Source organism: Panthera onca, chromosome D1 (genome assembly GCF_046562875.1).
Source record: "Panthera onca isolate mPanOnc1 chromosome D1, mPanOnc1 haplotype 2, whole genome shotgun sequence".
In the NCBI taxonomy this organism is placed as follows: domain Eukaryota; kingdom Metazoa; phylum Chordata; class Mammalia; order Carnivora; family Felidae; genus Panthera; species Panthera onca.
In genome coordinates this window covers 103,408,689-103,436,482 of record NC_138348.1, presented here as the reverse complement: position 1 = coordinate 103,436,482, position 27,794 = coordinate 103,408,689, and the positions used below count along the sequence as shown (strand labels likewise).

Here is a 27,794-nt window from a genome sequence, read left to right as displayed (position 1 = left end):
AACCCCTTAATAAAAAGGGTTATATTTATGAGAATTCCATTTGATAAATCATGAGGCCAAACCCTACATCTATCATCAATATTATCTAGAGAACAGACTTCTCTAGACTTCTTCTCTAGACTTCTTTGCTATTCCTTAAACACTGAACCTTCTAAGATTTCATGTAAATGAAACAAAGTAGTATGTTTTACCAAATGATTTAAGCTTCATTTGTAGCTCCCCAAGAATAGAAAATGCCAAGAGCACCGAACTGATTGGTGGCCCAGGGGTCTTCTCTTCTTTCTGAGATTGTTCAATGCATAAATGAAGTTCTGTTTGTAGGCAAGATTCCAAGTTGCTGGTATCTAAGAGAAAGGGGAAAAACATCAGCTATCTCAGCAATACAATACATTCCCACTTCTGTTCCTCAGAGCTCATTCACTACTGAGATTCCTCAATATGCGGTTTTATTATAATATACTTCTAATGTAACCAAATTTTATTTTATTTTTTTAATGTTTATTTTTGAGAGGGAGAGAGAGACAGAGCATGAGCAGGGGAGGGGCAGAGAGAGAGGGGACACAGAATCCAAAGCAGGCTCCAGGCTCCATGCTGTCAGCAAAGAGCCTGATGTGGGGCTGGAACTCATGAACCGTGAGATCATGACCTGAGCCGACTTTGGACGCTTAACCGACTGAGCCACCCAGGCACCCCTGTGACCAAATTTTAATTATGACATACATGTCCTTGGCATCACTTTAAAACAGAAAATGACTGTTTTTGGGAAATTCAAAAAATCAAACTAAGTGCAAAAGCAACATGATGTGCCTAATAAATGCTTATTAAATATGAATGGAGTGAAGGTAAGGAATGAAAAGTGAGGTCCTGGTCTCAAGGTATCTTCTTTAATGTTCTTTCTTACCGAGTATAGAGAACAGCCTAACAAGTTTAACAAGAAGGTTGTATTATAACAAAGTATTAACACACCTGCTATCTTCTCTTAATTTTACATTCTGCTCGGAAATAGAATCCAAAATTTTCTAGATTACTTCCTTCAAAATATGAAATATTTTGTTTGTATAAAATACATATGTGTATGTTTGTGTGTATGTCTATGTACACACATACATATACAGTGAATTTGGAGGCCCCCACGTGGATATGGGCCAGGGGATGGGAGAGACTGTGACCTTTCCCCTGAAACAAACTAAAATTTTCAAGATTCAATACTAGAAAAACATACTAGGGGTAATGGCATGTCGCTTACATCTACTCTCCGAGGTTTTACTTTGTGTAAACAAGACTTCCAAGAAGGCTCACACCTACAAGTGAGCAGAGAGACTGAGAGCCAAACAACATAAATCAAAGCCAGAGCCAAGTAATCCCATTTCTTCATCTTATAAAGCATCCCCTATCGCATAATTTTGCCACTATTTTTTCCCCAAGGACTGAAAAAAATTAAGCCAGACCCCTGTCCCACTGACCCCCTGTCTTCTTTCCTCACCAAGAGAGAAAATGGTAGAACAGCCTTTCAAAGCTTTCTAGTCAAGGTAAACTGTTGGGAGTAGGGCTGCTGGGAATGGGTGTACCTACAATGCAGTGGAAACTCCGTGGGGTTTTAAACCGCTGGGACCTCCTCTACCACACCATCATCACGTGAATCCCACCCACCCAATCGTCCTCCTCTTCTGTGCTCCTTCCTCATGATGGGGACAGAGAGAAGGATGTAAGGGAAGTAAAATGAGGACACTTCAGGAATCCAGAGGAGTGAGTCCTAACCAGCATTCTGCTTGATATGAGAATTCAGTGCAGACTCGGAATAATGATAAATGAAATCTCCTCATCCACCAAAATAAAATATTTAGAATATATTCAGAGGCCAAACTGGTTCAGGCAGATTAAGCAAAGCAGTCCACCTGAGGTCAGCAGCACCTTTTGATGGCGGGAACTTCCATACAATCAGCTTCTGCCACTCTTCTCCAAGGTGATAGAATATGTTCTGTTTCTGTATTGTGAGCTCCATGCTGAGAGATTTCAACATTTTTAAATCAAAGCATTTTCTGGATTTTAGTAACTTCAAGCATTTCTGTGCCTGGCAGTGAAATGGAATCGTTAGACATTCCATCTGGACTCAGGGCAATTAGAATCTATTTGTATAATGACAAGGAACACACAGAACACAAAATTTACTGAAAACAAGAAGAGTACTAATTGCTTATACTGTGGAGAAAGAGTTTAATACCTCTTCCAGACACCGAGCAGCAGTAACATACTTCTTCTCTGTTAATGCGCAGTTATATTCTTCAATAGCAGAAGAAAACTGAAAAGATAAGCATGGTTATTAGGTATTTCATTTTATACATCCTATTATTTCAAGTCTGTCTGCTTTTGTTTTTAAAATCTGAAAAAAAAACCCTTAGAACCAGGGGATACACATTTAAAAATGAGACCAACTGAAAACAAATAATTTTCTCGCCCCTGAAACACTGAAGTTTGAATTTAGTTTTACTGACCTCTTGCAGCTGTTTAAGCAAATTCAGAACTACCGAGTCTCTTTCCAACTGTTGCTTCAAATCTGTAAATTCAGCAGTTGACACATGAAGATCCCGGCGGACCTAATCCACATCAAAGAAAAGTACTTTCAGGCTATATGGTATCTAAGAAACAAGACGTTTGTAGCTAATTCATAAGCTTTTGTAGGCGAACATAATTCACGTTGAAATTTAAATGCTGGTTAAGAGCGGAATAAAAAAAACACAGAATGTATGAGGAAGAGATCTTAAGCATCCACTTAGTCCAAACCATTACCCTCTGCAGCAATACCTATTCCCGGCAACATAATACGCTCAGGTCACCATCTATCCTTAAGTTAAGCAGTATTTTTCATCAGAGAGCTCATCTACCTGGATGACTAGAGCGGTATCCCCGTTGCCAAGTGACAACTCATTCCACAGCTGATAGCTCTATTAGAAGGACTTTATGTTAAATCAGAATCCACCTCCCATCCTGTCCTGCCTTTTCAGGGACTTTGCACTATTAATTATTTCCTCTCTTCTGTACCTTTACCTCTTCCTAATTCATTCTTCGTTTATAAAATATACACTGATTGAATACCCACTAGAGCAAGGCTCCTTCCTTCAGGTTTAAACATGCTGAAATTTCCCCCGTCTTTGAGAAAAAATTTCCTCTACCTCAGCAACCACGTATATTTCTCAGTAGCTACCTTATTTGTCTCCTCCCTCTCATAAAACCAAGCTTCTTTCAAAAGTGAGCCATACTCACAGTCTAGTTTCTCACCTATCGTTCATTCTGTAACTCGCTGAGATCTGGTTTCCATCAAAACTACTGCAAAACAGTGTCCAAAACACCAATCAACTCCTTGTGGCTAAATCCAAAGCATACATCATCAGCGTTTAACTATCTATCAGTACAGTTAACTTCTTTCTCTTAATTCCCTGAAATTATTCTCCACTGACTTTCCTCCTAGTTCTCTGGCCATTCATTTTCTTTGGATCACTTCATTTTCCCTCTGACTACTTCAAACATATTGATATTCCTTTCTCCCTGGCCCTCATCCTACTCTGAACCAGTGGTTCTCAAAAAATAATCTTTTTTTTATTTTTATTTTTTTTGCCCCACTCCCCTTCGAGGACATTTGACAATATCTGGAGACATTTTGGGTTGTAACAAATGAAGGAATTCTACTGGCATCTAGTGAGTAGAGGCAGGGGATACTGCTAAATACCCCACAATGCACAGGATAGCCCACCACAACAAACAACTATCCAGCTCCAAGTATCAACTGGGCTGAGGTTGAGAAACCGTGCTCTATACACTCTCTCTGGGCAATCTCATCCATTCCCATGGCTTCAATTTCTAAGGACTACTATCTCAAGTCCATATCATTTTCCTAACCTTCAAACATGTATATGGACGGGTGACATGCAAATCCATTTTCCCATTCTCTCACAGTAGGAGCACGTGGCTACCCAATGAGACTATACGTTCTAGCTTCTCTCAGTGGAGTGTGACCATGTGTCTAAGATCTCACTACTGAAATCGAAGCAGAAGTGACGTGCACCATTTCCAAGTCTGAGTCAGGAAAACACATGTCCCTCCTCCGTGCCCTCTCTTTGCTCTTAACCTCTGAACAAAATGCTCAACCGGCCCACTGCTCTGAGTAATACACTATCCATCTGCCATCCAAGGAGTCTCATGTCTTCTAACAGCATCCATGAAATCGTGGCAGGCTAACTAGCTAACTTGTGTGTAGATTAAAATCTGAGACCACCTCAAAGTTCTTGACTGTATAGGATCAGCCTGCTAGCCTAAACTACTGCAATGAAAGAGCCATTTGAGCAACTGCATTTCAAGGTCTGTCTGTCTCTCTCTTTTCGTTTCTTTTGGAAGTCTAGCCTTTGTTTTAATACACTCCAACTGTGCAGCTCCGTTGGGATATCCCAAAGGCTCCCCACAAAAACCCACTCCTCTAGACCCTCTACTGCAGTGAATGGCACATCAATGACCTGGTTCTTCACTATCCTTGACCCCTCCATCTTTCACTCCCCACCTAATGTCCCAAAGATCCTACCTGTTAAACGTCACTAGGATTCATTCTCATCCTCTCCTCTATTCTCACTGCCACTGACTTCAGAGCTGGCCACTGTCCTTTCTTCCCTGATTAGTTTAACTGCCTCCTTATGCTTTAACTGCCTTCTCATTTCTCGGTCTCGTTTTCCTCAAGTCCTTTCTTCAAATTGCCAGCAGAATGGGATTTCTAAAATTCAAATCCAATGTCACTACTCTGCTGAAAAGCCATGGAGGCATGGCTTCCACAGGGCCATCAAGATAATTTCCAAACCGCTTAACCTGATATACAAGGTCCCTGCTTACCTTTCTAGTCTCATCTTGTGTCCCTTTCCACCACACTCTCTGGACACGAGTCACGTGGAATTGCCACAGCTCTCCAAAAGCAACATCTCTCATTACATCTATGCTTCTGCAATGCTATCTCCTACGTCCATCTGAAACACTCCTTCCTCTTTGTCTAACTACCAAGCACTTCAGGTTTTGGTCTGATACTATTTCCTACAAGAAGCCAAGCTGAGCTGTATTTTCCCTCTCTGATTGAATTATTTCTACTTAATGTGTATCATACTACTTTAGTCATCTACATTAAGCATGAGATTCGCATTGTGAAATAAAAAATTGTCTTGTTCAGCAGCTACCACAGTATTTCACACCTAGCAGATGGCTCAATAAATATACCAAATGGCTAAATAAATCTCTATTAATATCTACCTGTTCAACCTAATTCCGCTTCTCCAGCCATAAATTTGAATCTTACTAAGGCTAAATGTCCTTAGTTTCTTTCACTGTTCCAATGATACAATGTTTGGGCATGGACCTTCTCATTCAGACCAGGCACCTTTCAAAATGTAACAACCAGAAATGAATAAATTTCACCAACCATAATCTGGCCAGCAAAAGGTACAGACAGGCCATGACCCTCTTGTTCCAGACACTGTATGTCTAATAGTACAATCTAAGACTGCACCACTGACTCGCTGATCAAACAATCAACTAATTATAAATACACCTTGAAAATATGATTTGAACTGTGACAGAGTTGTAAAGTAACAGATTTATGTTTATTAAAACCTCTAATCATCATGGTCGATGAACTGGCGATCGATTTTCCAGGTAACCTGCAGTTTCCCCATTTGTGAATAAAATTTTCTACAGAACTTTTGAAAAATGCTTCTGCTCATTTTCCTTCTTTAGTAATTATCACATAGAGAAAAGACTTGGGTATCTTTCCTTGAGGACCCTGAAAATGCTTCACCAACTTGATTTGGGGTATCAGTGAGCCCTGCCCAAGAATTTGGCAATAGATGCAGAAGGCCTCGAAGACTACACCTGTTTAAACCTCTAGGGTCAGCTTTCCTTCCCTCAAATGACTATGTTTCCTAAAAGTAAAATACAGGGAAAAAATACTGGTGAAATAACATAGGTGAAAAAATGTTTTTAAAATTATAAAGTGGCTATTTTTGTTTGCAGACTGGCTGACTTCTTTTTGTGATGGCAGCACTCCGGCAAACGTGATAAGCATTTCTAAACCCACCAGACCATCCAGAAGAAACACAGCAGGCACTGGCCCTACACAGTGATACAGTACAAGATGGGCAAGGATTCTCTCTGCATCCAGAGAGTGGCTTTATGACAGGAACCACAGTGCTTGTAATTGGCAAATCAAGCCTGGGTAGCTCAGTCGGATGACCATCAGACTCTTGATTTCAGGCAGTGTGGAGCCTGCTTGGGATTCTCTTTCTCCCTCTCCTTCTGCCCCTCTCCCCCGCCCACGCGTGCGTGCACTCTCTCTCTAAAATTAAAAAAAAATTTTTTTTTAATTAAAAAAAAGAGAGACAGAAACATTTTAAACTAAGAGGAGACAAGAGAAAAGGCCAAATGACCCAGTTCTAAGCTTTATCTGTTTTTATTCTGAAGACAATAAAATTCTGAGATTATTTTTTTAATTTATAAAGTGCTATTCGAATGCAAGACATTATTATTATAGCTTTAAATTTTTACTATGAAAATCATTTAAATTATAGTTTTGGACAATATTTCTATTTTAAAATTGGCAGTTACCCTAAAATTATTTAATGCCACTTCCATTTACCAATAAGAAAAGTGAGGTCTTGAAAACTTATACACAGAACTGAATTGTCTTAGGAATCAGGAAGCTGAACGACCAGCCTACAAACCTAACCAATATAACAAACCATTCTTACCTCACTCTCTATCCTAGATTTCAGCAAGTCAATGTCCTCAGACAGCTTATCCACTTGAGTAACCAGGTCCTGTGCACTTTGCATGCTAGGCAGGAATTCACTATACTTCTTACTGATCATGGTGCACACCTCACCCTATAAAATAAGACAGAAGAATTACAGTGAGATGAGTCGAGAACTCTATTAAAAATATACAGCTCATCTTCCATAAGGAATCCTCCATGTTGGAGCCTTCTTGCCAGTTACCCACACTTTTCCTCCCAGCCAATGGGTTTCTTTGAAAAACACATTTCTCTTCACAGAGCTAGAACAATAATCCTAAAATTTGTATGGAAACAGAAAAGACCCCAAATAGCCAAACGATCTTGAAAAAGAAAACCAAAGCAGGAGGCATCACAATCCCAGACTTCAAGCTATACTACAAAGCTGTAATCATCAAGACAGTATGGTACTGGCACAAGAACAGACACTCAGATCAATGGAACAGAATACAGAACCCAGAAATTGACCCACAAACATATGGCCAACTAATCTTTGACAAAGCAGGAAAGAATATCCAGTGGAATAAAGACAGTCTCTTCAGCAAGTCGTGCTGGGAAAACTGGACAGTGACAGGCAGAAGAATGAACCTGGACCACTTTCTTACACTATACACAAAAATAAACTCAGAATGGATGAAAGATCTCAATGTAAGATAGGAAGCCATCAAAATCCTCGAGGAGAAAGCAGGCAAAAACCTCTTTGATCTTGGCTGCAGCAACTTCTTACTCAACACATCTCCGGAGGCAAGGGAAACAAAAGCAAAAATGAACTATTGGGACCTCATCAAAATAAAACGCTTCTGTACAGCAAAGGAAACAATCAGCAAAACTAAAAGGCAACCGACAGAATGGGAGAAGATATTTGCAAACAACATATCAGATAAAGGATTAGTATCCAAAATCTATAAAGAACTTATCAAACTCAACACCCAAAAAACAAATCATCCAGTGAAGAAATGGGCAAAAGACATGAAGAGACACTTCTCCAAAGAAGACATCCAGATGGCCAACTGACACATGAAAACATGCTCAACATCACTCATCATCAGGGAAATACAAACCAAAACCATGATGAGATACCACCTCACACCTGTCAGAATGGCTAACATGAACAACTCAGGCAACAACAGATGTTGGTGAGGATGCAGAGAAAGAGGATCTCTTGTGCATTGTTGGTGGGAATGAAAACTGGTGCAGCCACTCTGGAAAACAGGATGGAGGTTCCTCAAAAAACTAAAAATAGAACTACCTTATGACCCAGCAATTGCACTACTAGGCATTTATCCAAGGGATACAAGTGTGCTGTTTTGAAGGGACACATGCACCCCCATGTTTATAGCAGCACTATCCACAATAGCCAAAGTATGGAAAGAGCCCAAATGTCCATCGATGGAGGAGTGGATAAAGAAGATGTGGTATATACATACAATGGAGTATTACTCGGCAATCAAAAAGAAGGAAATCTTACCATTTGCAACTATGTAGATGAAACTGGAAGGTATTATGCTAAGTGAAATTAGTCAGACAAAAATCATATGACTTCACTCATATGAGGACTTTAATAGACAAAACAGATGAATATAAGAGAAGGGAAACAAAAATAATATAAAAACAGGGAGGGGAACAAAAGAGAAGAGACTCATAAATATGGAGAACAAACTGAGGGTTACGGAAGGGATTGTGGGAGGGGGGATGGGCTAAATGGGTAAGGGACATTAAGGAATCTACTCCTGAAATCATTGTTGCACTAGATGCTAACTAATTTGGATGTAAATTTTTAAAAATAAAAAATTAAATTAAAAAAAGAAAAAAGAAAAAAAAGAAAAGAAAATCACATTTCTCTCACCCTTAAGGATCCTATAACATTATTAGATCGAAGAAGACAAAAATCACCAAATTCCGCCAGTGCCCAAAAGCTGTACAAATGCTAAAAAAGAAAAGGGGGAGCCAGTTTTCATAGTGAACTAGATTAGCTCAGACTATAGCCAGCAATTTTAATCATACAGTCAACAGAAAAGCAAATAGACAAATTAAATTCACAATCTGTATACTTCAATTTATGAACTTCTATATTCTTGCTTATAAAACTTTAAGGCCTGATCTTAGAAGTCTAACTTAATTTGAGTTTCATCAATAAACAAATTACTGAATACTTTGCACTGAACGCTTTGGAAGATACCAGGGTAAATTATGCCTGCTTAAAAATAACTTATTTTTATATAGGAAAAATACTATACACCTATGTAACCAGAATACAAAAATGTAATTAAGGAACAAAGTTAATGTCCTCCAGAAACACAAATGAGAAAGAGGTCACCTCTGCTGGAGCAAAATGGGGATATTTTTCATGCAGAAAATTGCATTTGAGATGGAACATAAAAAATGGGTAGAATACTACAAGCAAAGATGGAGAAATGACAACGTAAACAAAATTGGGAACCAAGAAAAATATTGGGTCTGCTTGAAGCACAGAAAGTAATTGTCAGTTGGCTGAGGATTCAAGTTGGTAAAGGAAACCTGGTGAAAGGAGAGTTAGATCCAGAACGGCAGGAGCCTTGAATGCCGTGCTAAGGTAGCTTAATAGTCTTTCCACCATATAAAAAGTGGTGAAAAATGCTACAGCCCTGTAAAAGAAGAGATGCCAGTAACCTGAATGCTTACTGATTTCAGGAAACTATTTTCATAACATCAAGGGTTGCTAGAAAGACCTACTTCTTGTGCCTTTGTGATAAGGTGCCAAACTTGCTCCCTTAAATTCAGACTTCATGCGGGTGCACATAATTTTAAATGAATCCAACAGAGATGTGGGTGAATACTGGCAAGGTAAGGACAGCAATACCAAGTGAAAACTGTCAATGGCTACGTGCTTTTTGTGTGTGTATCAATCTCAAGACAGCAGGGTCCACTAAAGTGCTCTTTACAAGTTTTGTAACACTCAGGACAGCCTCAAAGCACTTGGGGGTGAAGAACAGAGTTTAATAAACATGTTGACAGATTTGAACAACAAAAATTTCAGAGAGGAGAAAGGTACCATTCTCCCAAAGCTATTTTATTCATCAACAAATCGTACAAAAAGGAGTGGGTGGAGGAAATGCCTTGGGGGTCCTGCCTGCATTTCTATCCCTCTCACAAGCTCCCTCCCTAGACACCTCGGGGCTTGCAGTCCCACCTCTCCTGCTGGTCTCCTCAGTCTTCCTCCAAATCCCCCGACCCCACCCCGACCCCACCCCAACCCTCCCCAACCTAACCCCACTCCCCAGCCACCGTCTCCTTCTCCCCTTCAAGCCTCCCCCCCCTCCCTGGTCCCCAGCCCCTGTCCGGGCTCGCCTCCGAGCCCTCTCCTCAATCCAAATACTTCCAGCCTTCCCACTTCGCATTCTTCTCACTCAGCCTCCCCACCTGACTCTGCTCACACCCACTCTGTCTGCCCTCAGCCCCCATTCCTTTCCCGGTCCCTCCACAAACAGAGCCGGGTTCCTTTTCAGTCGGTCCCCGGGTGCCGGGCCTTCCTTCACCTTAATCTCCTCCACCCGCCGGGTCAGGCGGCTGATCCGAGTGCCCAGATCCTCCTTCTCCAGCCTCCCCGAGTGTGCCAGAACCTCCGTCACGAACGAAGCCATAGCCACGACGGGAACCAACGCTGACGGGGTCACTCTCCCGTGGCCAGCGCGGCAGTCCCAGTCCCGCCGCCGGCGGCGTTGGCGCGCGGCCTGCCGGGAAACTGAGTCTCGCGAGGCTCAGACCGCCGCTGGGAAGGCGAAGCCGCACTACAACTCCCAGCAGGCACCGCGACTGTCCTAGCGAGGAACTTCCACGGTGTCCCGTAGCTGGCAAACCAGGGGAGACGCGTTTCCCTCCCTAGCTATTTTCAAATAGCTTGTCTCTTCCCGCCTGTTTTTCGCTAGACGAAATGAAGTGTTTTTACTTAAAAATCAGTCCTAAATGAACCTTTCTCAACTTCAAAACGCTTACCTGTGACACTTAGCGAGCTGGAATACCGGACGAACCCATCTTGATCTTTTTTCGTTGAATATTCACTTTCAAGGGCTGCAGCAGCCATCAGAGTCTATGTGACTAGTGCCCTCTGGAGTTGTGCAAACGAAGTGGCGTCACCTCATAACTAAAAGTCTGACTAAATTGCACTATATATATATATATATATATATATATATATATATTTATGTATTTATTTTTGACAGAGAGAAAGCGCGTGCGAACAGGGGGAGGGCCAGAGAGAGAGGGAGACAGAATCCGAAGCAGCCTCCAGGCTCTGAACACAGAGCCCGTCGAGGGGCTCGAACCCATGAACATGAGATCATGACCTGAGCGGAAGTTAGAAGCTTAACTGACTGAGCCACCCAGGCACCCCTAAACTGCACTCTTTTTATGTTGCACAGTTTATAATGCAATCTATGTACATATATTACATCATACAGATCTTTGTTCATATATTACATATATACTATGTCATGTAGCAAATATGTGTTACATCTATGTAATAATACATTACGTATTTATATTGTTTGTATTATTTATGTTACCTAAGTATAAATATCATTAGTACTGTGTGGACTAGAACAAGATACTTAACACTTTTTTTCTTTAAAGTGTATTTATTTTGAGAGAGGGAGGGGCAGAGAGAGAGAGGGAGAGAGAGAGATTCCCAAGCAGCCTCTGTGCTGTTAACATGAAGCCCGATGCAGGGCTCAAACTTATGAACCATGAGATCATGACCTGAGCTTAAGTCAGACGCCTAACGGACAGAGCCACCTAGGCGCCTGTTAACACTTTCTATCAGAGGTTAATAAATCAACTTGATGAAAAATTTTTAAAAAATTGTTTTGGGGCGCCCGGGTGGCTCAGTCGGTTAAGCAGCCGACTTTGGCTCAGGTCATGATTTCGCGGTCCGTGAGTTCGAGCCCCGCATCGGGCTCTGTGCTGACAGCTCGGAGCCTCGAGCCTGTTTCAGATTCTGTGTCTCCCTCTCTCTGACCCTCCCCCGTTCATGCTCGGTCTCTCTCTGTCTCAAAAATAAATAAACGTTAAAAAAAAAATTAAAAAAAAATTGTTTCATTATTTACTGTTACATGCTGAAAGATGTTCACAATATACTATGTACACTATGATTGTTTTTTAAAATAAGTAGATACAGATACATATACCAAGGTAAAGAACATACACCATATTAGTGGCAGACTTATGGGATTTATTCTCTTCTCTATGTTTTCCTGTCTTTCTGTAATAAACATGCACTACTTTAGTGAAAATGTCATCTTTAATTTTTCAAAAAGGTATCTTGTGAGGGTTGACCTCAAGTAGATGCTGATGTTAATTAAGGTCCTTGTCAATTTTAAGTGTCTATATTTTAAGTGTCTGTAGGACAACCCGCTTATCCCAGTGAGGCTAGGGCGGCTTCCTGTGACATGAGCAAAGGACAGGAAACTGGGGTTGAGACAGGAAGTACAAAGGACAGCCTAACATACTGGGAAGGCATCTCTCCCTAGAAAACCAGATCAGCTTCTGTTCAGTAGACCTGTCAGCCTCACTTTGAATTCCAAATGCTGTTACTAGAAAGGTCCAGTGAGAAAGAAGGACCTGCAGATGACCTTCCTGAAAACTTGTATTATATATTTATTGAGCAACTACTGTATGACAGACAATGGACTAGGCTGGGAATCCAAAATCCCAGGAAATATTATCATTGCTATCTTGAGGGTAAATGAGAGATTGATCCAGATTTTGTGGGGCCTAAATCTTATCAGTTGCTGGGAGGGGGAGGGCCCTTTAAGGAAAAGAATATAAAATAAATACAAAATTCGGTACAGGCCTTAGAAGGGGCATGGGCAAGTAACAGGCCCTGAAGCTAAGGTACAGAGGGCAGAGGAAATGTTGGAGGAGGAGCACCCAGGCTCTAACTGAACCGGAAAAGTTTCACAGTAAGGAGGAATCTGAACTGAGAATGGAAGGAGGGGCCACTTGGAGGTTGAGCTTCTGAGATCTTCTCCGGTTAACTAATCCATGGGTCATACCCACAAATGCCACTGCAGGGCTCCACCTGTATCTGGCAGAGAGACCACTGGATTAGTGGCACAGTGTTCCTCAAGTTTTCTGGGAAGACCCAGAGTTAGGTTGAGGAAGGAGAAGAAAGAACATAGGGGATGGAGTGGGATTGCTACACACAGTCCGTGCATGTGGGCATGAATGAATATTTGAATAAGTAAAAAGAAATCAATAACATGAATGGGTTCTGTTTTCCCTCACCAACCTGACCTCCTACCTGGTTCACACTTATCATGGTTTACATGTCTTCCAACTCACAGATGGCCACAAATGGTCAAGAAAGGGCTCTGAAAAAAAGGCAAGGAAATAAGGAGCAGTATCTGAGAGAATCCGTCCTGAGCTCATACACATGTGACATGCCTGTTTTCAAGAGTCAAAACATCAGACACCAATCTGGATGAACATAGCACAAGCAGGCAGCATTTCCAGGGATCCATAATATTTTGCCATTGTGTTGGTTAGAACACGTGGTTGTTATAAAAGCACCCCGTTTGCTTCAAAATAGTGTGAAGGGAGGGATGTGAATGGTGGATGCAGGTATGGATAAAATAAGATTGGCATGTGGGGATCATTTCTGACACTGGGTGGTAGGATATGAAATTTCTTTACCCATTTGCTCTACTTGTGTATGTGTTTGAAATTTTCTATAATAAAACATGAAAGAAAAAGAGAGCCTTCAAGAGCCTTCACCTCCCTCCGCCCCCACACCACTGGTAATCTGATCAGGCTGTATTGAGACATCATTCGGATCATGTCAAGGTGGTGTTTCCTTAGATACTCATCCTCACTTCCTGCCCCCAACACCCCTGGTTCCTGGTGCACCACAGGGCAATCAGGAGGTTAAAATATGAATAGGGAAATACATTGGTCAACATTTGTCTTCGTTATAAGAAATCCCAATTTGGGGGCATCTAGGTAGCTTAGTGAGTTAAGCGTCTGTCTCTTGGTTTGGGCTCATGTCATGATCTCATGGTTCGTGGGTTCGAGTCCCTCGTCAGGCTCTGCACTGACAGCACAGAGCCTACTTGCTTGAGATTCTCTCTCTCTCCCTCTCTGTCTGCCCCTCCCCCGCTCGCTCTGTCTCTCTCAAAATAAATAAATACACTTTAAAAAATTTTTTTAATGTTTATTTATTTTTGAGACAGAGAGAGACAGAGCATGTACGGGGGAGGGTCAGAGAGAGGGAGACACAGAATCTGAAACAGGCTCCAGGCTCTGAGCTGTCAGCACAGAGCCCGATGCGGGGCTCGAACTCACGGACCGCGAGATCATGACCTGAGCCGAAGTCGGCCTCTTAACCGACTGAGCCACCCAGGCGCCCCAATAAATACACTTTTAAAAAAGTCCCAATTTTCTTCTGTGTGTTGCCATAAAGATCAACCCCCTACCCCACATGTTGTGTCACCAGTGTGCGTGCACATTGTGGGAAGTTTCACCGTTGTAACCTGGAGACAGAAACATGAAGTGTCACAGTCTGAGTCCCCTGGCTCAGGAGCTGGATCTGTTGTTTACCAGCTGGGGGAACTTGGCAAGTTACCCACCATGTATCTCGCAGTGGCGGTGTGAAAATTAAATACGGATAAAGTATCTAGTCAGAAGTCTGGCATGTAGCCATTCTCAGTAAATGCAAATTATCTCCTTTCCTGTCCAAACCTGCCTCTTTGCAGCAGCAAATAGGAGTATGGAAGCTGGTATGACCATCACTCATTATAGCTGCTGTCCTTCAGCAGTAGGAGAATGGGGAGAGAGCGCTTCCCTCCTGGTATATTCTGGGTCTGGATAGGTTCATTGAATGGGGCATTTTCTATTTTTTTCTGCTTACAAAAATATTAAGTGGTAAACTTATCAAATGTATAAAGTACAGGGGCGCCTGGGTGGCTCAGTCGGTTAAGCGTCCGACTTCGGCTCAGGTCATGATCTCACGGTCCGTGGGTTCCAGCCCTGCGTCGGGCTCTGTGCTGACGGCTCAGAGCCTGGAGCTTGTTTCAGATTCTGTGTCTCCTTCTCTCTGTGACCCTCCCCCGTTCATGCTCTGTCTCTCTCTGTCTCAAAAATAAATAAACGTTAAAAAAAAATAAAAAAAAATGTATAAAGTACATAGACAAGCACAAATAGGGAAATAAAAACTGGTCACTTGCTGGTCTCACTTAACGAATCAAAAATATTTTTCGTGTCATTGAAGTTTCTTCTACATCACTTTCAAATGGCTACCTAGTACTAACCAAAGTGTGCAATCATTAATAATATTTCAATGGACATTTTCATAAATCTTTGTATATATTCGCAATAAATTGGGGTAAGTTCCTGGAGGTAAGGTGCTGCATCAAAGTATGTGTGTATTTAAAAGTATGAAATTTGGGGAGCCCGGGTGGCTCATTCTTTAAGCATCTGACTTCACCTCAGGTCATGATCTCATGGTTCACAGTCTCATGGTTCATGAGTGAGCCTTGCTTCTCTGTCTCTCTGTCTCTGTGTGTGTGTCTCTCTCTCCATCTCTCTTTCTCTCTGTCTCTTTCACTCTGCCCCTTCTCTCACTTGTGCTCTCTCTCGCTCTCAAAAAAAAAAAAAAAAAAAAGTATGGAATGTGAAGTCATGTTGCCCTCCAGAAAGATCTTATCATTGTATATTCCCCAAACACCATTCTCATCCTCTCGGAACTGGGGAGTGATTTTAACTTCAGGTTTATGAATTTACTCATCAAATCGATACTGATGGCTTACTCTCTAGCTTTTCTTTGCCTCTCATGAGACCCTCCCCCAGAACCCACGCCCACATCCCATCTTGGACACACCCCTAAACCCAGTGTTGCCAAGCTCCTGGCACCTGCCTCAGCTGCTGCCTAAAAACTGAAACAAGAGCCCTCTCCGAATGTGAAAGACCTTCCACTGGGTCTCCCCCAAAGTGCTGCCTGCTCACCGGTCACCCAGCCGCCTGTCCTCACTTTCTAGCTCCGTGGTGGAGCAACCATGGCCTGGAGTTTCCACGGGAAAGCCCAGCTTGGGGGACTGCTCCTCTCCCTCTTCGGCTGGGTCTGCTCATGTGTCACCACCATCCTGCCCCAGTGGAAGACTCTCAATCTGGAACTGAACGAAATGGAGACCTGGATCATGGGGCTTTGGGAGGTCTGCGTGAATCAGGAGGAAGTTGCCGTGTGCAAGGCCTTTGAGTCCTTCTTGTCTCTGCCCCAGGAGCTCCAGGTATCCCGAATCCTCATGGTAGCCTCCCACGGGCTGGGGCTACTGGGGCTCCTGCTCTCTGGCTGTGGGTCCGAATGCTTCCAGTTTCACAGGATCAGATGGGTATTTAAGAGGCGGCTTTGCCTCCTGGGAGGGACTTTGGAAACATCTGCTTCAGCCACTACCCTCTTTCCAGTCTCCTGGGTAGCCTACGCCACGATCCAAGACTTCTGGGATAACAGCATCCCTGAGATTGTGCCTCGCTGGGAGTTTGGAGATGCCCTCTACCTGGGCTGGGCTGCTGGTATTTTCCTGGCCCTTGGTGGGTTACTCCTCATCTTCTCAGCCTGTCTGGGAAAAGAAGACGTGCCCTCTCTCCAGATGGCTGGCCCTAGAGCCCCGCCGTTCTGTGCCCCAGCAAATGAGTCCAATGACTCCTTCTATCTGACACCAAGACCTAGGAACCTGTTCATCTAGGACCTGCTTCTGCCAAGGAATCTCCGGAATAAAGGAATGTCAGTAGAACCCTTTCCCTTCCTTATTCTTTACCACCTTCTATATATTTTCCTCATTTGGGGGTGGTAGTCGCTGTCCCAACTTGATAAGGATTTGACTATCATGGTGATATAGTGATCCTAATTTGAGAATGAAAAATCAAGGCATAGTTTTCTAGCAAACATGTTTCTGACTTAGATTTTACTTGTATAATACGCTTTTAAACTCATAACATTAATTATGTACTTGATTCATTACTAAGGAAAATATATTGCAAAATTGGCTCCATCATAGAAAATCTAGTGTGAATAGCCACTGCAGATATAAATAGAAATGCTAGAGAATATGCCTTGGCAAATGAAAATGAATTATTGGCCCAGGATAGCCTCTTAAGATAGGAAGCTTCCTTGTTTGTGTTCATTTTTTGCCTCTGGCACACAATTTGAAGGGGAGCTTCACAATATATCTTCGTGATTTTGTAGATTCCTTTTTTTTTTTTTTAAGTTTATTTATTTTGAAGGAGAGAGAGTGCACGAGCTAGGGAGGGGCAGAGAGAATCCTAAGCAGGCTCCAGATTGTCAGTGCAGAGCCCGATGCGGGGCTGGAACCCACGAAACATGAGATTGTTATGCCCAGAATTCGTGATCCCCAAAGACCACCAGGGAGCCAAGTCCGATACAAAAGCAAAGAGCCTTTATTCGAGATAGGTCGAGCTCAATCCCTTACCTGCACTGACGCAGTGGTGAGATACTGGGGAGGGAGCGGGGGAGAGGGAGAGAGGGAGAGAGGGAGAGAGGGAGAGAGGGAGAGAGGGAGAGGGGGAGGGGGGGAGGGGGGGAGGGGGGGAGGGGGGGAGGGGGGGAGGGGGGGGAGGGGGGGAGGGGGAGGGGGAGGGGGAGGGGGAGGGGGAGGGGAGGGAGATTCAAAAGCACAAAGGTTTTATAGGGATCATGGCCTTAGCCGATTGGCTGGGGAAGGGTCGTGGCCTCAGCCGATTGGCTGCCAAAGTGTGGTCCCAGGTCAGCAATTATCAGCGTCACCTGGAACTTGTTAAAAATGCAAATGTTGGGCCTGGTGGTCACAGACCCACTGAATCAGAAACTCTGGAGGTGGGGCTCAGCAATCTGTGTTCGAATAAGTCTTCCAGGAGATTCTGATGCACCTGAAGTTTAAGAACCACTGTGTCTGAGGTTAACATGTTTGGCCTCAGTGTATACAGAACGTTTCTCACTGGTCACCTATTAACCATTGGCTGTCAGCCTTGCTGTGCTATATAAATACCTAGCACCAAACACCATCCCCAGAGACTCTGATTTAATTGGTTTGGGGAGGGGTCAGTTATTAAAATGCTCTCAGGTCATTCTAAGCCTGGACAAGGTTGAGGGCTCCTGCCTCTGGCCTCTGAGAGAAGCCCTCCCTCTTCTACTCACACTTTCCATGCCTCTCACACTCCCCTTCCTCCCACCTCAGACTTCGGAAGAATGCATCAATCGGTAGCCTGCTTTCTTAGAAAACATAAGTTACTCAAGGGGGGGATGCGTGGTCTGAGGTTTGAGCGGGAACTTCTTTCTGCGGCCATGTCGGGGACATAGTCACTAGTCAGCCAGCCTGGGTCTGCTCTTTCAAGATCATGACCTGAGCTGAAGTCGGACGCTTAACCGACTGAGCCACCCAGGTGCCCCAGTTTTGAGGATTCTTAATATCCCAGAGGAAGACATACTCTTGCTTCTGCTACGTTATGGGGCTGTGAGCGGTCAGCTCTGTCTTCTCAGTGTGAAGTTAAGAAATAGTGTGAATGAGTAGTTGGGTGAACAACTATTCTGGTTTGCCCGGGACTGGGCACTTTCAGTGCTAAAGCTAGGAGAGTCCCAGGCAAACCAGGGCAAATTGATTACCCCAGAGTGGCTGTGCCTAAGATCTACCCAATGTGGGCAGGTACGTGGACGGAATTATCAGCTTCTCAGCAATGTCTTCCACTTCCACCATATGCAAAATCACGTTATAAATCCTTCAAAACGGAACCCAAATGTCAGCCGAGCTACCCAAGTTGTGGTTACAAATAAAGTCCCCTTCACAACGACCTGGGTGCCTTTGCTTGTCCCACCTCCACTGGCAGGCCCTCAGCCTCATTACCCACCTCAGGTCTTCCTCAGGCATTCGTGCAAGTCCTCACGGAAGAGCCTCAAGCTTACCCATAAACCTGTCTGTCGGCTGAAAGCACCCTGCACCTGTTCCTCTCACTGCCATCTACAGCCCCCACCCCCGCTCCCCTACTCAGCCTAAAGAGTCCACGATTCCTGCAGAAGAATAACCAAAGGTGCTCACTCCCAGTGTCCGCAAAGAGGTCACTTCCCCAAGCTCAAAGGCACGCGGGATTGCTTGCAAAACTGAGACCCCGCTCCCCAGCGCTGGTGCTGCACTTTGCCTGCTCAGCTCTGGGGCTGCTTGTGCTCAGACGCCTCCCATTCTGGACAAAATGGCCCTGGCTTCTTGATAGCCGCTGCTCAAGCAAGAACACACACACACACACACACACACACACACACACACCCCAACACAAGTATAAACAAGTTTGCTGGCATAGCCCAGCACAGTTCCCTCCTCAGAAAAATAACACAGGGTTCGTCGGTTTGTTTTCCTGAGGACATGAGTCAGCCCAGGTGCAACGTCATCTCCAGCAACTTCTTTTTTTTTTTTTTTTAATTTATTTTCTTTTTTAATTTTTTTTTATTATTAACGTTTATTTATTTTTGAGACAGAGAGAGACAGAGCGTGAACAGGGGAGGGGCAGAGAGGGAGACACAGAATCTGAAACAGGCTCCAGGCTCTGAGCTGTCAGCACAGAGCCCGACGCGGGGCTCGAACTCACGGACCGCGAGATCATGACCTGAGCCGAAGTCAGACACTTAACCGACTGAGCCACCCAGGCGCCCCTAATTTATTTTCAAGTTAGTTACCATACGGTGTAGTCTTGGCTTCAGGAGTAGAACCCAGTGATTCATCGCTTACATATGACACCCAGTGCTCATCCCAAAAAGGGCCCCCTTAATGCCCGTCAACGTTTACCTTCTTACCCAGAGTGGGGTGCTCTCTGGGAGTCATGGTTTCTCCAGAAAGCTCCTTTCCCTTTTATACGTGTCCTTTTGTGAATGTCCAGTCGATGTACACAAATCCAAATGACTCCTAGGTAAATACATTTCTGAGCATAAAAGGGCAGTTTGCACCAGTTATATTCTGGCTTTGTATGGTTCCAATACCAATTTCACCAACCTGAGGTGAGGTATCAGGTTGAGGGCCTGCCAGTGCAGGTGGGAGAAGCAAAGGCACCCAGGTCATTGTTGTTAAGGGGACTTTATTTTAGCCACAGCCTGGGTAGCTCGGCTGACATTTGGGTTCCGTTTTGAAGGATTTATAACGTGATTTTGCATATGGTGGAAGTGGAAGACATTGCTGAGAAGCTGATAATTCCGTCCACGTACATGCCCACATTGGGTAGATCTTAGGCACAGCCACTCTGGGGTAATCAATTTGCCCTGGTTTGCCTGGGACTCTCCTAGCTTTAGCACTGAAAGTGCCCAGTCCCAGGCAAACCAGAATAGTTGTTCACCCAACTACTCATTCACACTATTTCTTAACTTCATGCTGGGAAGACAGAGCTGACCACTCAGGGGTGAGGCTCAAATATCCACAAGTTATCCTTGGATCTTTACAGGATCTACAAGATGCATCCATCTCTTCATTCATCCATCTGGTCATTTATTCAGTCATTTAACAGATATGCACGGAGCACCTACCATATCCTTGGCATTGTGCTAGGAACCAGGAATAAAAAAGGTAAAAGACAAAATTTATCCCTGCCCCTCGTATAGGCAAATAGGGGAGACAAATACTAATATGAAATCACTTAAAGGGAAATGGTAACCACAACAACCCTTACAAATTTGGAAAGGCATGTGCTTCTATAAGATCACACAACAGGAGAAATTGTAGCCTAGCCGGGGAGTCCCGCATGGATACCCTAAAGAAGCAATAACTGGGTAAAAGCTGAAGGATGGACAGCAGTTCTGGTTGGAGAAGGAAAAATGTAGAAGGCAAGGCGAGTGAGGTAGGAAGCAGCCAGACTTGCAGAGCCTACAGGTCATATTATGGGACACTGTCTCTACCTTCAGGACCACAGGAAGCCAAGCATGTGGCCAAGAGTTGGAACTCAGCCCCCAGGTGACCACAGCTGTACCTGCTCCCTCTCCTCTAACACCTCACCCCCACACAGTTTCCCTGATCACACGATTGTGTAGGGAGTAAGAGTTTACAAAACACTTCCACGTATCTTGGTAGTATTATTAAACACATCTTGAGAGGTTTTTTGGAGGTTGGGAGAGCAGATATTATTTGGTTTGCTAATGAGGAAACTGAGATCCAGAAAATTTAGGCAACATGCCCATGGCGAGTAATTAGCTGGTCAGGACTTGAACCCAGGGCTTCAACATCAGGGCAGTCTTTCTTCACCCCATCCTGTTGCTTCTTAAAGTTGGATTGCTGAGATAACCCACCAGACCAAGGGAAAAATTAGCAATGAAGCAGAAGGAAAAACCAAAGAACTACAAAGAAAAATCTTGTCCTTTGTGCTTTTGTTGAGGCCTAAACATAGGGCTTTTACTGCCAGGTGGCTCACCTGTTCCTTCTGGTGGCTCCCAGCCTTTGTCCCAATCCCATGTTTGCAGGTGCTAATGGGATATTTGTCACCAGCGTGTGATCATGTCCTCCAACGGAAACACACACACACACACACACACACACACACACACACACCACACGCTAAATATTTTTTAAGAAAATATTTTGTCTTCCTAACTTTCCCTATAAAGGACACAGCAGCATTTTTTAAATGGGGATGAGAATTGTTGATTGATTCCCAAATAATCAACAGCATGTCATTCCCAGACAGGGATGTGAATCCACTTTTAGAGGAAGAAGATGCTTTTCACTTAAAACTGCCACTGTTTTCATCTACCTACTTTGTAGGGAAAATAATGAGAGATAAAAATAGAACTAATTAAGTCTTGGCTTCAACTCAGTCTTTTCTCATGTAGACTTGTAGCAAATTATTCTAACATGAAAAACACTTCTTTATTGTAGCTACACATGGAGAGGTGTGTTGTCATGTGTATTAGAAACAGCAAAGGACACCAGTCAATCGGAATTTCAAGTCACAAGCTTTTATTATGTGCACACACCGTAAGAAAGAAACTCAGGGACTCACCAGATTTGATGCCTCAGTGCCATCCTCCCCATCAGCCTGCCTTTGGGTCTGAAAACCTCGCCATCAGCAGACAAGGCATTCCAGAAGGTCCCTATTAAAATACTCATCTGGGGCTCAGTCAGTTAAGCATCTGACTTTAGCTCAGGTCATGATCTCACAGCTCGTGGGTTTGAGCCCCACAGCAGGCTCTGTGCTGACAGCTCAGAGCCTGGAGCCTACTTCGGATTCTGTGTCTCCCTCCCCTCTGCCCCTCCCCTGCTCACACTCTCTCTCTCTCTCTCCTTCAAAAAAAATAAACGTTAAAAAAAAAATTTTTTTTTAATACCCATCTGTTACCCTTCTGGGCCTCCAAGACTCCAAGACTCTAGAGGAAGAAGTCCTAAGGGAAGCCAATGTGGGTTAGACACATTTAGGGATGGGAGAGAAGTCAGAAGTAGTTTCATGAGTTTCTGGACAGGAGATGTGTCTTAGCAGCCAGGATGAGAACAAAGGACACTCAGAGTTAGGAAAATGTTTGTAGTCACTGGCCTCAAACATAGAACCAAAGAAGCTGGAGGTCACTTTCCACTCTACTGATTGATGGACTTATTTTTTAAGCCATTCTTGCTATTTCATCCACATTTATTTTTTTATTTTTTTTATTTTTATTTTTATTTTTTTTTTAATTTTTTTTTCAACGTTTTTTTTAATTTATTTATTTTTGGGACAGAGAGAGACAGAGCATGAACGGGGGAGGGGCAGAGAGAGAGGGAGACACAGAATCGGAAACAGGCTCCAGGCTCCGAGCCATCAGCCCAGAGCCTGACGCGGGGCTCGAACTCACGGACCGCGAGATTGTGACCTGGCTGAAGTCGGACGCTTAACCGACTGCGCCACCCAGGAGCCCCTCATCCACATTTATAGAATGTAGATTAGACTTCTCTGTTGCTCAGAATTTTTAACAAAGCCTCAAAGTCAAGTCCCATGGGTGCTACATGCCCCCAATTCTAAAGACAGGGGCTAAAACACTGCTTCCAAGAAAGGGCCAAGCTGGCCAGCGCCAGACCCAACAGCCTATATAAATGAAGCACACAGATTCATTAGGTGGATTCCTGGAAGGGAATTCTTAACAGTTGGTGGGGGGCGGGTATGGTGATGTTCTCAACCCTTCCATGTGAGAACAGGGTGGAGATGGACCTCGAGAGAACCATGCAGAGATGGGAGTTGTTTCTAGCAGGGCAGACAGTACCTGAAACACACCCACCCCACCCCTGCTGAGCTGCGGAAGCTGTATAGGCCCATGCCTGCTGCCCTCAGGATGGTGCCCAAGAAAGTTGAGAAAACCTGACCTGTGTTGCAGAGGCACAGAGAAGGGTGCCTGGTACCCAGTGAGGGCAGTCTGAATCAGGAGGCTGGCCGGAGCGGGGCATGACGGCAGCACCTGCACTTGGCCTCTGTGGGGCGGGTGGTGAGCTTTCCACAGCCCGAGTGGATGCAGGGGAGCCAGTCTGGGTGACACTGTCCCAGAGCACTGCTGGGAGGGGCGAATGACTTAACCAAGAGCTTAGAAGGTCTGTAAGTCAGCCAGGAAGTCCGAAAGCCACATCAAAGGACAGTGCGGAGGTTTCTACAGGGTTGTCTGGAGAACACATAAAATACCTCACACAAGAGCTAGTAATTGCATTCCTGACCTAACAAAGGACATTTGAGAACCAGAAGAATATTACTGTTTTTTGTTTGTTTTTTAAAGTAGACAACATCCCTTGCCTTCTCCTATAAAGCCTCCTCCCTCAGGCTCTAGGGGAGCCAGGAGTTGGGGGTGAGGAGAGGCACAGAGCAGGGGGGAGAGGAACAACATCCTGTGGCCCCTTCCTTACTGCTAGCTCCTGACCATCAGGCCAAGGCCTGGACTAAGGTGAGGGGAGAAGTGCCCAAAAAACGAATGACTGAACTGGTCTAGATGGGTCTAGACTCTGCAATACATGCAAATCTTTGTTTTAAGGCTCCCACATGACAGTACAGCTATGCAATCTTCCTGAGATGCTGTCAGGGGCAGGGAAACGGGATCCATAGGATCATAATGGAAGGTGGCAATGGAACCAAAAAGAAAACTATTGACTCCCTGTACTTTACCAGGCTCAAGCTTTTCCATAGCACAATTAAAGAAAAAAAATGTATCTAAAACAAGAGAAGAATCAGGCAGAAGACGCTGTAATGTTTCTAACCAGCATGAGGTCCGATCCCTTCAACATTTCTCTCTGCCAGTCCGATTGGCCAATATGAACACTTCCACTTGCCAGAGACCCATAACCCTCTGGATATCTACGTACGCCCCAATTATTTAGAACCGACCTGTGAGCCCTGCACAGGTCTGGCTAGCCCTTAAAATTCTCATCCTGTGACAAGTTTCCCCATGAGAACTGCATCCAGGGCTCTGCTCACACTGAGTCACTGCTGCATCTATTTTGTCCTTGACTCTTAAAACATTAACTACGAGGTAAGTATTTTCCTGTTTCACAGACCAGGAAAACACGTTCAGCCAGTATTTGAGCTCAGGTGTGTCAGATTCCAGTGTCAATATTCTTTCCATGAAACATCTTCTTAGAAGAGACACCGATTCTGCCGTGATTTGTGAGTCAGGAAAGCTGGAAACCTGTGCAACTCGTGGAGGAGATCCGGGTATTACTTATGCAGGGATAGTCAGGGTGACTTAGTGAACGACGATGCTACTTTCTGGCCATCACTGGGAATTCTGTTCTTGCTATTAAAACCTGCATGCCACCTTGAGAAGACCGTCTTTGGCATGCAAGGACACATCTAGCCCACCATCAGGACTCTAGACAGAAAACGGGCCACCCTTCCATGTCTGCTTTAGCACTGGGACCAACATACATTCAGTTTTGAAGAATGACTACTGTTGGTTCCTGGGCACCACTTTCGTGCCGACCTATCAATTCCAAGTCGCCTACATTCTATGGAAGGTCTAGCCTCTATTCCTACTCAAAGTTAATATTCCTGTTCGTTGCTTATCATCACAGTTTCTGGTCCACCTGATGTAACAGGAGCAATCAGGCTTATTATCTTATTTTTGACAAGGGGAGACACCAGGTCTCTGTCCTGTAGTACCCATTCACCTGCCTATAAATGGTCCACAGGAGGTCGAGAGGTCATCATAACCTTTGAACAGCCTGATGGGCAGTGTAGCAAGCCACAGTGTTGAAAGGAGGAAGACATGGAAACGGTCCTGAAAATCTCTTAAGCCAGTTCTACTCTTCCTTGCAGTAGATTAATAGTTCAGTTTATTGTCCAACAACTTAGGAAGAATGCGGGAAATTTTTTTTTCAAGGTTCAGAAAAAAGTACTGTAATGACCAAATAGCTGAGAAGCTGAGCCTATGAGCAAACTTTAGGGAACTGATGTGTTTATGGGAATTAAAAGGAAGGTGAATTACAAGAACTATATTTTCAATATCTCTATCAGAGTCGAGTTCAACATGAGGAGTGCCAAAACACATTCATCCAGAAAACATGAAAGCCTGTAAACTCTCACTGAAGGAGGTTCTAGAGCTTTTTTTGTAAGACCAAAGAATTCGGGGTGTGGGCGACAATGTAAAAGCCACTTCCTTAGCAGGCACAGATGTTCTTTGAAGGAGTGGCTCTCAGCTGTGCCTGTACATCAGAATCACCTGTGATGCCCTTCTAAGCACAAGTAACGGGGTCCCAGCCCAAATCTAACAAGTCAGGATCTGCAGGGTTGAAGGCCAGCTGCTGTTGTTTTACTGTGACACGGCTGATCCTGGACTGGCAGCCAAGGTTAAGAACCACTGCTGAAGAGCTTTCCATTAAAAAAGCAGACCCCCCCCCCCCCCCCCTCGGGGCGCCTGGGTGGCTCAGTCAGTTAAGCCTCCGACTTCAGCTCAGGTCACGATCTCACGGTCCGTGAGTTCGAGCCCCTCGTCGGGCTCTGGGCTGATGGCTCGGAGCCTGGAGCCTGCTTCCGATTCTGTGTCTCCCTCTCTCTCTGCCCCTCCCCCATTCATGCTCTGTCTCTCTGTCTCAAAAATAAACGTTAAAAAAAAAAAATTAAAAAAAAAAAAAGCAGACCCCCCCCCTCACCCGACCGAAACAAAAAAGAAATGTAAACAAAAGCAAAATATAGTTCCTTGAAAAGACCTAATAAACCCCTGAAAATAGTGACCAGAAAAAAAATACACATCACCCAGTTTCAGCATCACTAGAACATCATAGATCCTAGGGAGGGAGGAAGGAAGGAAAGAAGGGAAGGAAGGAAGGAAAGGAAGGAGGGAAAGAAAGAAAAAGAAAGAGAGGAAAGTGGAGGAAGGAAGGAAAATCATGAGGTATTATGAACTTTCTGCCAGTAAAATATAAATTTTAGATGAAACAGGACAAATTTCTAACAATTTTCCAAAATTCACACAAGAAGAAGTAACCCAAAAAATCCAAAAATGCTGTAGGTATCAAAAACACTGCTTTACCATAATGAAAAGCATGCCTACAAAAACATGTAATTCTAAGCTCAGACGATCTCAGATGAGAGAGCATTTCCCAATTCATTCAATAAGGCCAGAATAATCTTGATACTAAAACCCTGACAAGAATGTAATAAGAAAAGTAAAGGCCAGTTTTTCTCATGAACATACATGCAAAAATCCTTAACAAAATATGAAAAATTCCATGTATATATGAAAATATGATCAGTGTCTTCTGGCAACACATGGTTTAACACTTAAAGTAAATAAACATAATTCACACATGAACAGAATAAAGGAAAAGACCCACGTAATCATTCCAATAGATCTAGAAAAAAACATTTGATAAATTTCAACAGCCATTAATAATTTTTTAAAAAACTCTTTGCAAAACAGGAATAGAAGGAATCTTTCTTTACCTAGTAAATGGAATTTACAAAAAGCCTACAGCATACTTAATGATGAAATATTGAAAACTTTCCCCCCTGATATTAGGGAACAAAGATGCCCAGTATCACCACTTCTATTCAGGATTGTACCAGAGGTCTTAGTAAGTGTGATCAGGCAAGAAAAATAAATGTTGCAAGGACCTGAAATAAAGAAATAAAAGCCATCATTCACAGACAATATAATTGTTCACAGAAAAAAAAATCTTTACAAAAAATTACTGATCAACTATTAGAATTAGCAACTGAACTTATCAATGTCATTAGACACAGAGTAGATATAAAAATATCAATTTCTTTCTCAAATTTGGGTGTCATCCTTGTGCAGAGGCCGTGCTAATCTCGGTATTGTTCTAATTTTAGTATATGTGCTGCTGAAGCAAGCACAAAAACATCGATTTGTTTTTAGATGCCAGCAACAAAACAATTAAAAATGTAATTCCAAAAATGACAACACTTACAATACCTTGAAAAACATCAAAGATCTAGGAATCAATTTATGGAAGATACGGAAGAACTTTATACAGAAATTAAAGAAAACCTACATAACCAGGATATACAATGTTCATAGATTAGAAGATGTCAATTCCAAATTATCTATAGTCACTGTAAACCTAATCAAAATCCCTGCAAATCTGCATGTGTGAAACTGACAAACTGATTCTAAAATGTATATGGCAATACAAAAGATTAAGAATAAACAAGATGATCTTAGGACGTTCAAAACTGGATGATTTATTGTACTGGAAATCAAGATTCATAAAGCTACACTAATTAAGACAGTGTGATATTGCTACGAGTAGACAAACGTACCAATGGAACAGGTAAAAGAGCCCAGAAACAGAACCCTACATAGACCTGTGGTTTATGACAAAGGCACAGTACTGGGAAAAACAAAGTGAAAGCTACTGGGGTCAGTCAGCTAACTGGGAAAGGTCAAACAGCAAAACTTCTGGGAGATAACACAGAATGTCTTCATGACATAATGATTTCCTCAACAGGGCACAATACCGTTAACTAATCGTGAAGGGAAAGACTAGTAAATTGGACGATGTTAACAGTATAAAAATTTGTT

At 43.5% G+C, this 27,794-nt stretch overlaps 2 protein-coding genes and 1 non-coding gene across 3 annotated transcripts in view; 1 reads left to right on the top strand and 2 right to left on the bottom strand.

Annotated features, from left to right (window-relative positions):
- Positions 1 to 10,530, bottom strand: part of ZW10 (zw10 kinetochore protein) — a 34,668-nt gene extending 24,138 nt beyond the window's left edge. Inside the window, exons 1-6 of the mRNA XM_078432749.2 lie at positions 10,330 to 10,530; positions 6,774 to 6,908; positions 2,493 to 2,594; positions 2,222 to 2,299; positions 1,912 to 2,071; positions 192 to 344 (exon numbers count right to left, since the gene is read on the bottom strand). Coding sequence (XP_078288875.1) covers positions 192 to 344; positions 1,912 to 2,071; positions 2,222 to 2,299; positions 2,493 to 2,594; positions 6,774 to 6,908; positions 10,330 to 10,434 — 733 coding nt within the window. The 5' untranslated portion in view covers positions 10,435 to 10,530. The remainder of the gene's footprint in view (positions 1 to 191; positions 345 to 1,911; positions 2,072 to 2,221; positions 2,300 to 2,492; positions 2,595 to 6,773; positions 6,909 to 10,329) is intronic.
- Positions 10,531 to 15,840: 5,310 nt separating this feature from the next.
- CLDN25 (claudin 25) lies at positions 15,841 to 16,527 on the top strand. Its single transcript, XM_060627255.2, has one exon. The coding sequence runs from the start codon at positions 15,841 to 15,843 to the stop codon at positions 16,525 to 16,527; it is 687 nt and encodes a 228-aa protein (XP_060483238.1).
- A 10,475-nt stretch (positions 16,528 to 27,002) lies between these two features.
- On the bottom strand, positions 27,003 to 27,106 carry LOC132662589 (U6 spliceosomal RNA). Its single transcript, XR_009602615.1, has one exon. It is a non-coding gene; the product is annotated as a U6 spliceosomal RNA (small nuclear RNA).
- Positions 27,107 to 27,794: the final 688 nt, after the last annotated feature.